The 10,804-nt window shown below is 54.0% G+C and overlaps 1 protein-coding gene across 1 annotated transcript in view; it reads right to left on the bottom strand.

Annotated features, from left to right (window-relative positions):
• Nucleotides 1–10,804, bottom strand: part of ATP9A (ATPase phospholipid transporting 9A (putative)) — a 162,503-nt gene that overhangs the window by 101,050 nt on the left and 50,649 nt on the right. Inside the window, exons 5-9 of the mRNA XM_030887051.2 lie at nt 8,776–8,834; nt 7,320–7,371; nt 5,410–5,504; nt 2,814–2,894; nt 767–842 (exon numbers count right to left, since the gene is read on the bottom strand). Coding sequence (XP_030742911.2) covers nt 767–842; nt 2,814–2,894; nt 5,410–5,504; nt 7,320–7,371; nt 8,776–8,834 — 363 coding nt within the window. The remainder of the gene's footprint in view (nt 1–766; nt 843–2,813; nt 2,895–5,409; nt 5,505–7,319; nt 7,372–8,775; nt 8,835–10,804) is intronic.

The following is a 10,804-nucleotide window of genomic DNA, read 5'->3' as shown; positions in this document are numbered from 1 at the left end:
GGAGTCTGGGGGCAAGAGCCTTTCTCTCCCACTCAGGATGCCCACCCTCTGGGTGGGCAGTGTAACCTGGGCAAGCTTTGTCACCTGAGACCGGTTCCTTATTCCACGCAACCTTCTCACTTAACGTTGTGAGGACGTAACAGGAGGAGGAACTCACAGGACACTTTGTTAAAGACAAAAATGAACCTCAAAAACAAAAGACCACAGATTCATAGCGGTTGCTGGGGGCAAGCGGAGTCCGGCGGTCGCGGAGGAAGGAACCCACAGTGAGAGACTGTGGCAACGGGCAGGGGTGGGCATGTTTGTTTTCACCACAATGAAGGCTTTTAAAAACTCACAAGGTAGCCAATCACCTTGGTGCTCGGCGGCCTGGGGCTCTCGCTCAGGCCAGGATGCTTCCCCGGGGACTGGACCCCATCCGCCGGCAGCGAGGGCTCCCGGCAGCCCACGTTTCTGGTACAGAGTATATGCCCGTGTGCAGTGGTAATGAAGGGTATTCCCCAGGTCAGGGGACGCTGCAGCCACATCCAAAGGCCAGAGCAGCCTCTTTGCCAGGCGCCCCCCTGCCCACCCCAGCTCCACGCCCAAGTGTCTGAGGGGCGATCACATGTCAGGATGACTCTTAGAGGTCCCGGGACAAGCGGGGTGACACCATTTGACTGATGTCTAATTTTCCCAACTGACAGGTCATTATTGTAATTACAAAGGGATTTTCTTTCCTTTTCAAATTGCTACCACATTCCGGCGGCCTGGCGCCCGCCCGTACCTGACGCAATGACGGTGCCTGCCCACAGCGTGTTCTCGATGCTCAGGCTCTCGCTGATGGAAGGATCGCTGTCCTCCTAAAGAGACCAAATGGACACTCGTTTACCTGCCAAGATGGTGGCAGAATGCAGAGGCTGCTTCCAGTGCGTTCTTCTTCGGACAGAAAGAGGGCACCCCCCATGCAGGAACCCCTGGGTGGTGGGGTGGTTATGCACCCCGTACTAGCAGAAGGCTGATAGACCCCACCCACCCCTGCCCGGAGGCACCTTGGAAGAACAGGCTGGCCATCTATGTGCCCAGTAGTGCAATGGGGTACCACGTGGGCTGCAAACCACAAGGTCAGTGGTTCTAACCCACCAGCTGTACCATGGAATAAAGACGAGGCGTTCTGTTCCTACAGGATGAACAGCCTCGGAAACCCACAGGGGCAGGTCTACCCTGTCCACAGGTCGCCAGAGGGCCGCATGGCCTTAAGGGCAGTGAGAGAGTATGAAAACCACGGGGCACAGGTCTACTCTGAGGGCATCGGGCCGAAGGCCGCTGTTTGGGGATTTTGTTTTTCCGCTGATCAGACCGGGAGCTCCATTTGCAGCACACAGCTTCGCGATGAGAGAAGAACTGGGGTAGGGAATCACAAAGCCCTGTCCTAGGTGTTTTCTCTCTCCCACGTGAGGACTTGTCACCGTGGCCACGTGATTGAAGGAGTGCTGGCCTCGGACACTGAGGGATGCTGAGCAAGGCGAGCACTGAGGTGCAGACGCCAAGCGAGCATGGACAGGCAGTGCTGGCCAGTCTAAAGGCCAGGAAGCGCCTCTGAAAATGGTCAGCGGTGACTTTACAACCAAGGCAAAAGGGTCAGGGGGCAGGGAAGCCAGGTGGCAGAAATAAAACACCCAGAATCGAGATCATGAGACCGTGGACATGTTATGGAAAGGGTAACCCAGGCTTCTGAACCATGTGTACGGGACGCCACGGTTAATATGGACACCTACTTTGCTGTATAAACATTCACCAAAAACACACTTTAAAAAAAAACACCCAGCACGTCATTTGGGTTCTGTGAATGAATCGTCCCATATTTCTATGGTGATCTCATTTCCACTTTAACTTCCAATGTGCAAGTCCTGGAGTGGGGCGTAGAAACCACAATGAATGAGGACACAAGCCACACACGGCTGAACCTCAGAAACATGACGCTGTGTGGGTCCCTCCGTCACTGAAGGGCAAACCCTGTATGAGTCACTGGTCTTAGAGGGAGGGGCAGGCATCCAGAGAGCAAGGTTCACCCGGGGATTGGGGGGTGAGGAAGGGGGAGGGCATAAAGAAAGCCAGTGTTTAAGAAACACTGAGTCTCTGTGGGGGTGGGGGGACAATTAGGAAAGGGATCGTGGGGACAGTTGGACAGCACGTTCCGTTTCATCATATCACTGAACTGCATGGGGGCGGGACTTGACAAACTGTGGGAGTGCTGAAGGGAAAGAACGGAGTTTCGGGATGGATGAGTGTACAGTCACTAGATGAATGGTTACTTGGGGGTGTGGCAGGGGAGGTTGGGGGGGGCAGCTAATAACCAGGCCAAGAACAAAGAAAATGCTCTAAAGTGGAAGGAGCTGATGCTTGGACCGCTCGCCTCAATGTGACTGAACTACTGACTTGTATGATATTTGAATGAGATGCCAATAAAACTGCTGGGGGTTGGGGGTGGAGAATGGAATTTTCCCACCTACTTGATTGGATTGGCAAACTATTTGTTTTATTTATGTGCGTATAATACATATATGTCCACGTGCCACAACGAAGGAAGAAAAAGCCCACCCGTAGCACCGACAAAGGGGGCGAGGGCCCGCCCGACGGAGGCAGGGAGCAGCTGCTCTCGACACCAGTGGCGCTGACTGCACCTGCTCTTGGCACCGAGCTGCTGGGTGAGCTCAGCTGTCCCATCGCTCACAGGAAGCCCCAGTGCACGTCCAGCGTCCAGGTGGGGCCTTCTCGAAGGAGTGGGAGCTGCCCCTGACAACGCGCTGCCGGGGGCAGGGCAGCGTACTCACTCTGGTAAAAGTGCCCACAAAGTTGTGGATGTCGATATTCGGCTCCTCCGCATACACATACGAGCGAATCTGAAGCAGATCCTGGTCGAGAGGAGATATTTTGGAGTTAAAACCGACTCACTGTTGTTTCAACAGCAGCTGTGCCTTCTTCTGAACAGACTCTCCAGATGGCGGGGAGAGGGGGGAACGTCTAAAAGCACACGACCCCCACCCCCGAACACCGATGGGGGTGGCTAGAGTCAAGACAATCACAAAACTGTGTCTACCCAGCATTTCCCAAGCACCCATGGCTATCTCCCCCAAATGGGTGGGCACCCTCTTGTTCAACGCTGGCTTACAGGGCATGTACCTGGCGATGGACATGCTTCCCCACGTTGCCCCATGAAGAGCAGAGGGAGACAGGAACCAGTCCCCCCCACCCCAGCCCCCACCCTGGCAGGTGCTAAGACTGTGAAGGCAAAATGAGACATCTCGATGCAAGTCCCTTCCAAAGCCAACTTCGGGGATGGGGTGGGGGGAGACACAGCTCTGCTGGGGGTGGGGGAGGGGAGACGGATAGGAAACCAGAAATGGATAGTGGGGGTGGTGGCATGAACACCCTAATGGGCCTAAGGGGTGCATGTTTTGAGGGATGTCAAAAGGGCAAATGTTCCTGACATATATATTTACTTTAAAAACAAATGAAGAAATTTAAAAAGCAGTGCTATACAGCACCAAGTGTGGAAAACCTATTGCATTCACACACCTACGCCAACGCAGACCTCGCTCACTGGCAGACAGACAGAGCCGGGGGAAGAAGTGGCCACTTCCAGAACAAACCACAGAGGGCAGAGAAGGAGTTCTGTGGGGAGGGGGAAATGAGGCCCTCAGACCCCAGGCAGGAAAGAGCTCTGGGTCAGATGGTAGCATGGGGCACTAAGTCCTGGCGCAGAATGCCACCCACCCCCAAGCCCCCAGATTCAGGAAATAAGGTCGCACTGAGTAATCCCATGGGAAGACAGGGGGTGGGGCAGATTACAAACCCTGATAAAATGTGACTGTAGCACACACACACACACACACACATAGGACATGATAGGAATCGCTCCATCTCTGTGGCTTTGCCACCTGATAGGAAGGTCATTGGCAGGGAGGCCTTGGTCGAGGCTTCCCGCTGGGTGTCAAGGATGAGGCAAACCCCAGGGCTCGCCCTGCTCCTCCCCCACCAGCCACTGAGAGTTTACAGAGATGCTTCCAGCAGCCTCAGTCTCCAGACCCGGCCATAGTGGCACCTCTACTGTGTGTGTGTGTGTGTGTGTGTGTGTGTGTGTGTGTGTGCGCGCGCGCTGTCATAGGGGGCAGCCACCAAGTGTTCAGCAACACCATATCAATGGCAAGACCGCTGCCCCACGTGCCCAGGGGTGGGCTGGAATCCACGGGCACAGGCTGCAGGCCTCTGCAGGACTTCTCAATTTGTCTGACAGAACTTTCAGTACTTTTTCCCAGAATCTGACTTGTGGAAATCCAGAACATACTCCTGTCTTACTTGGGTGATCTGTTAAGCCCAGGAGGAGTCGAAAAGTGTGTGGGGAAATGGAATTAAAAAGATAGCGGGCTCTTTCTGTGTAGTTTCTGAAGTCCCCCTCCCATCACAGAATCCTCCTCAGCTTGGCTGGAACGCTGCTCCCCCGCCAGGCCCCCAGAGGCCCATAACAGCTGAGGCTCCTGCTGACACAGAGGACCCTGCATTACCAACTCTGAAGCCCAGCCCTGGCCTGGGCCAGACAAGAGACAGGACTTCCAAAACTCACTGCCACTGAATCGATTCTGACTCAGGGCAACTGTACAGGGCACGGAAGACCCGCCTCTGGGTTTCTGAGACGGCCACCGCTTTCTCCCAAGGAGCAGCGATGGCTTCAAACTGCTGACCTGACGGTGAGCAGCCCAACGCCTCACCACGATGCCACCGGGGCTCCTGTGGGCACTCGTTAGATTGGACGACACTTGCAAAGCAAGGACCAAGAAATAACCACTGGGTGAGCGCTTCTCACTAGGCAGTCCGACCCCTCCTAGGCTCTTCGAGGCTGCCTCCACACACAACCCCGCAAATCTCTCTGAGGACCAGAACCCTTTCTCTGGCAAATCCCGTGGGGTGTCGGTGGTGGTGGTGCCGTTGTGTCGGTTCAAACGCACAGCGGCCTGAAGCACAGTGGACCTCGGCGCTGCCCTGTCCTGAGTCGTCTCACGATCGCTGCTAGACTTGAGCCTGCAGTTGCAACCACTGTGTCACCGCGCCTCGTCCCTCTTTGTCACCGGCCCTTCCTTTACCAAGCATGATGTCCTCCAAGATGAGCTGGAACCCACTCACGGCACCGAGCTACCAGAGGAGGAGGAGGAGCTCACCGTCCAGACAGAGCCACGGCATCTACGGCTCACCTTACCTTTCCATTCTTGAGAGGTAACCCTGCGCTGCGTTAAGAGTCTCAGCTTCCCCTGGACAAGCTTGAGCCCTGCACCTGGCATGGCCCCAATCCACGGGCACCAACAAGCACTGGAAGCTCTCCAGGACCCCTGCCTGCACGCGCCCTGCCCCGTCTCTGCAGGGCCAGCCACTCACCGCAGCAGTGGGCAGCCTCTGGGTGCAGGCCACAGGGAGCCGCAGCTTCCAGTCCGTCTCCCCGTCCAGCTGGTCCGTGCGCAAGAAGCAAGATCCTATGGAGGGAAGAAGGGCACGTCTAGTTGCTGGCAGTTGAAGAACACCTCTCTTGGGCCACAAGCATGCCGCTGGCATCTCCAATAGCCAATCGACGCCCATGGGCCAGAGGGAGGCATGTTCGGGAAGCTTATGGACAAACACATTGGAAAGAAAATGGAATCTCCCAAAACTTTTGAAAGTCTCCTACCTCCTGTATATATGCCATCAGATAGAGTACGTATTAGATTCTTCAGAGTGTCAGCTAAGCTTTGAGCCTACCTACTCTATCTATTGATCTACCTACCAACGATCTATGTAGCTATATAGCTTCCAAAGAAGGGGAGAACATTTCAGGGGCCCGAAAATGGAATGCTGCCCTTTCACTGAATAAAACATAATAACCAACTGGAGAGCAAGACGGCTGGTTCTTAAAGTCTGTTTAATCTCGAAAACCCAACTCCTGCCGTCAAGCCAATTCCGACTCATGGTGACCCTGCAGGACAGAGCGCAGCGGTGCCTGTGGGTCCGAGACCGAATCTACAGAAGCAGAAAGCCTCCTGGTTCTCCTGTGGAGCAGCTGGTGGGTTTGAACCAACGATCTTGAGGTTAACAACGTAATGTGTACCACCAAGCCAGCGGTTCTCAACCTGTGGGTCGGGACCCCTCTGAGGGTTGAACAACCCTTTCTCAGGGGTCACCCAATTCATAACAGTAGCAAAATGACAGTGATGAAGTAGCAACGAAATCATTTTATGGTTGGGGGAGGGGTGGTCACCGCAACATGAGGACCTGTATTAAAGGGTCTCGGCATGAGGAAGGTTGAGAACCACTGCAGGAAGCCATCAGAACTCCTCTGTCTTCATTTCAGACTTTTATCTACTCAGCTGATTATTTCACAGATTGTTCATACAGAATTGCATCTGTACTTGTATTCAATTTATAATCAGGTAGGCTGCAGTGACCTTTAACAAAGAAATAAAATAGAAGTTCCTTTAGCATGTGGCTGATGGGGAGATAAGTCATGTGATAGGGAGAGCCAAATCCCCAGGTGGTGTAAAAGGTAAATGCCCTCAGCTGATAACCCCAGGGTCGGAGGTTCAAGTCCACGCAGAGGTAGCTCGGATGATAGGTCTGGCATTCTACTCCTAAAACACCAGCCATGAAAAACCTCACACCGCTGTACTCTGCCACACGGGGGTGGCCACGAGTCGAAGCCAAATCCACGGCCTCTGGTTTTGGGTGGGGTGGGCAGGCAAGGGTGGCAGCCACGCTGGAAAGTAACGGCAACTGACAGCGGTTGTCGAGATGGGTGAGATTCACTCTGGCAGGCATTGGGGGGTGGGGGGGCGGGGGGGCTAGCATGATCCCACCACTCACAGTGGAAGGATGGAACAAAACTGCCCAGTCTCCCCACCCCACGTCTCTTGGGGTCCCACCCCACATCTCTTAAAGAGCGAGGTTGTGTTTCCATGCCTCGGTTAGACTTCAGACTACCTCACCCTGCTAACTCCTGAAGCTGAGCGGGCCTACCCAGCCAGCAAGCAACACCACTGCCCGGCTCATCAGGGCCCTGACACCAGGTACCTTTGTTGTGACCACACCTGCAAGGACCAGATATGTGGGGGGAGGGGGTTGTGTTGCTATTGTTTCTTGGTTAAAAACAGGAAAAAAAGGGGGCTCTTTTTGTTTTTAATGCCTTTGACTCGCCTCTGAAGTCCCCAAATTGTATCTACTACCTCAAAATTGTACGTAACATTTTCAAATGATTATTTTGCCAAATTACCACTGAAAGGTTAATGGGTACTTTCTCCAGATTGATGCCAGATGTTTACCGTTTTTTTCGGATGTCCTCAGGAAGATCATGTCAGCGGGGACCCTCTGGTTCTGTGAGAAGAACAGACTGTTACTATGCAGGCCATGTGGGTCTGGGGGAGGGCCGGTACCAAACCCCACCGTGTCTGGAAGTGGCTGCCACGGTCCAAGGCGGAGGTGGGGATTTCTTTGGGTTTGGATCTGAGGACTAATCCCCTATGGAAACCTTGTCTCAACAAAAGGCCTTCTGGGGCGGTGGTGGTTCTGAACAATCTGCCCTTCCCTCCGGCGCCCCGTCACAGGATGCTGATGCCGGCCCACAGTCTGCCACTCAGGCTGCCTTTCTGACAGCCTCTTAGGCTCACGAGTCCCGCTCCTCCCAGCCCCTGCTTCAGGCCACGTGTGAGTGGGGTTTCCACCAGGAAGCAAACCACCGGCAGGAAGCCATTCTCCAGGGAAGGGTGGGAGGAAGGGAGGAGCCGAGAACTGCCTCTTTTCATCACAAACAGAGGAGTACATCAAGTATAACACATAAGACCAGGAGAGGGGGGCTTCTGAGCTGTCATCCAAAGGCAGTTTGTTTCCCTTTACGTCAGATCCACTTGGAATTCTGAGATGTGTCCTTTTAAAAGAGCACAGTTCACTCCGACCGAAACACGTCAGGACACAATTCTTTTCTCCTCAAATACCAAATATCAAATGCCAAGGCCCTCCAGTCAGCAGAGACGACTCGGGCCCAGGTGACAAGCACAGGAACAAGTGCTTTCAGGAAAACACACTTGCGGTCCTTTACTGTCGCTATGTTACCCCGAACCTCTGCTCCCCATAAAATGGGGAAAAGCACAGTTTAATATCAGTGGATGCCAGCTAAAACTTCTCAAGAGGTGAAAGCCCGTGAATAATATTCAAGCACACATGTAGCAAGCAGATTTCTAGAAATATGGTACGTAGACAGACAAACTGCCATCAAGTCAATTATAACTCACAGGTGACCCTATAGGACAGAGTAGAACTGCCCCTGTGGGTTTGAGGCTGTAATGTAAACCCTAACAAGAGTAGAAAGTCTCCTCTTTTGCCCACAAAGCGGCCCGTGGCTTCGAACTGCTGACCTTGCAGTTATCAGCCCAACTGCGAACTACTGCTATGCCACAGAGCTATTCGGTTTGATGAGCAGTAACCACCCTACCTCACCCCAAAAAAAGAAAGAATGACCCCAAGAGAAGATAAAAAACTGTGCTTGGGCTTCTGAGCAGGATTCTGGCACAGGTAAACATGGGGAAGGGAGGGATTTCTTTTTTCTTTGTGTCTCCTATGAAAGCTCTCTTTCCGCTGAGCAGAGTTGGTGGGGGAGAGGGGGGATTCCCTCCCAGGGCATGCATCCCATGAGGCTGCGGCTACACGGAATGCAGGTGAGAACTGACTGGCGGCAGACACTGCAGAGGGCAAACCCACGCCGAGTCCCCAGTCTCGACTCACCTTCTCAAGGAGGATGAGATCGCCCACCTGGATGTTGGAACTCTTCACCTTCACTGTCCCTGGGAAGAAAGGTTCAAGATGCATCACGGTCCTAATTCCATCCGATTCAGTGGGTCTGCCTATTGGGCCTGCACGCCTTGTAACGTACCCCTGACAGCATCACCTCCTACCTCTCTCAGAAACAGGTCACCTGCTGCCAGACTGCTCCAGAGGGTAAGCCAAGGACCCCCACTTGTAAGGCACTAAACCCATCCCAGGCCACTCAGATACCTGTCACCCATTAGACCATCTGACAGGTACTTCACAGCGGCTCGAAACTGGCCATCAACCAAGAATCCGTGCATCTCAAAAACACCAGGTCTGTGCCCGGCTCCCACCACCAACCCCTCTGAAAAGGATCTCGCTAGAAGGTCCTAGATAGAGTGGGCAAAAAATGTGGAGTCAGATAAGAGATGGATGGAACCTCTAGACCACAGGTTGAGAACTGCTGGGTCTCGACCCCTTTGGGGGCCGAAGGACCCTTTCACAGGGGTCACCCGATTCATCACAGTAGCAACATGACACTTACAAAGTAACAACAAAAATCATGTTACGGTTGGGGCAGGGGGCTTCACCACCACATGAGGAACTGTTCTAAAGGGTCACGGCACGAGGAAGGTTGAGAACCACTGCTGCCGACTGTGGCCCCTAGTCACCCCCGTGTTACCATATAACCAACCATTCAAGGACACGGCATTCACCCAGGGACCAAACCCAGAGGCTGGGAAGGGAGGTCAGGAAGGCCGAGACGCAGGGAAGACGTGGGTGCCGCAGGGTTGCAATGGACACCTTGTGGGTGCCGCAGGGTTGCAATGGACACCTTGCCACAAAGTACGTAGGAGTTCTGGCATGTAAAACGGGTGATCTGCGCTTCACCTAATTCACAGTGAAGTTTAGAAGGGAGCACCAGCGCCCATCCCATCCAGCCGACTCCGCCTCGTGGGGACCTCCTACGTCTCCGAGTAGGGGTTCGTTCCCAGCGGCCCCAATAGCTGGTTGTCCAGACACAGACCACCAGGCCTTTTGTCTGAGGCGCCCGAGCAGACGTGAACCTCTAATCGGTGCCACCTAGGGGCTCCAGAAACAGGTAAAGGGAGAGCCGAAGGCAGGCCTGGCGGCTCCGTGGGCACGCGAGCTGTTGGGCTGCTAACTAAAAGGTGGGTGATTGGAACCCACCAGCCCGCTCCTCAGGAGGAAGTTGAGGCAGCCTGCTTCTGTAACAACGTACCGCCTCGGACACTCGACAGAGCAATTCAACTCTGTCCTGCAGGGTGGTCCTGAGTCAGGGGGGATTGAATGGTCAAAAAGATGCCATAGAACAGAGGCTGACCCAAAGCAACACTATAGAACAGGGGCAGAACTGCCCCTGTGAGTTTCCGACACTGTAAGAGTAGAAAGCCCCATCTTTCTCCAGAGGAGCGGCTGCTGGCTTTGAACTGCTGACCTTGTGTAGCCCACTTTGCCACCAGGGCTCCCGGATTCAAAGGCAGTGGGTGATTTAAGTTCAGAACTCCCACTTCCCGGGCAATTCCTCTCGTTCTGCTGGGGGCACCAGCAAGAGAGAGACACAAAACCCAGGCAGAGATGAAGCCGGTTCCTCCTGGCTGGCAAGTCCACCCCAGGGAAGACTGTAATTCAGGTGGCCTGGGGTGCCAATGAACGCGTCCTCCCCCTGTGCTTGCCCAGTTTTCCCGAACATAAATGTACACATCGCCTTTAGTATTATTACCAGAATTTATGTCGGTGGCCTGACCCAAGCTACCATGCCCGCCTTCAGATTTTTAAGACGTGGTTACAAGTTTCCTCCTCGGAAGCAAATTGCAAGACTCGTCCACTGCAGTCTCGGTCAGGCCTCCCGAGTAACAATGCAGCGGTCGAGCGGAAGAGGCCAAGGGCAGAACAGGGGCAATGGCACTGGGAGGATTACTAGGAATTCTCCCTGGGACATGGGGTGAGGGCTGGCCCATTCTTTGATAGATACTATGTAACC

The sequence above is a fragment of the Echinops telfairi genome, unplaced genomic scaffold, assembly GCF_000313985.2.
Source record: "Echinops telfairi isolate 266 unplaced genomic scaffold, ASM31398v2 ScPeMD7_5592;HRSCAF=6446, whole genome shotgun sequence".
Taxonomy (NCBI): domain Eukaryota; kingdom Metazoa; phylum Chordata; class Mammalia; order Afrosoricida; family Tenrecidae; genus Echinops; species Echinops telfairi.
Note: the sequence above shows the minus strand (reverse complement) of the source record. Positions and strands in the feature narration are given on the sequence as shown.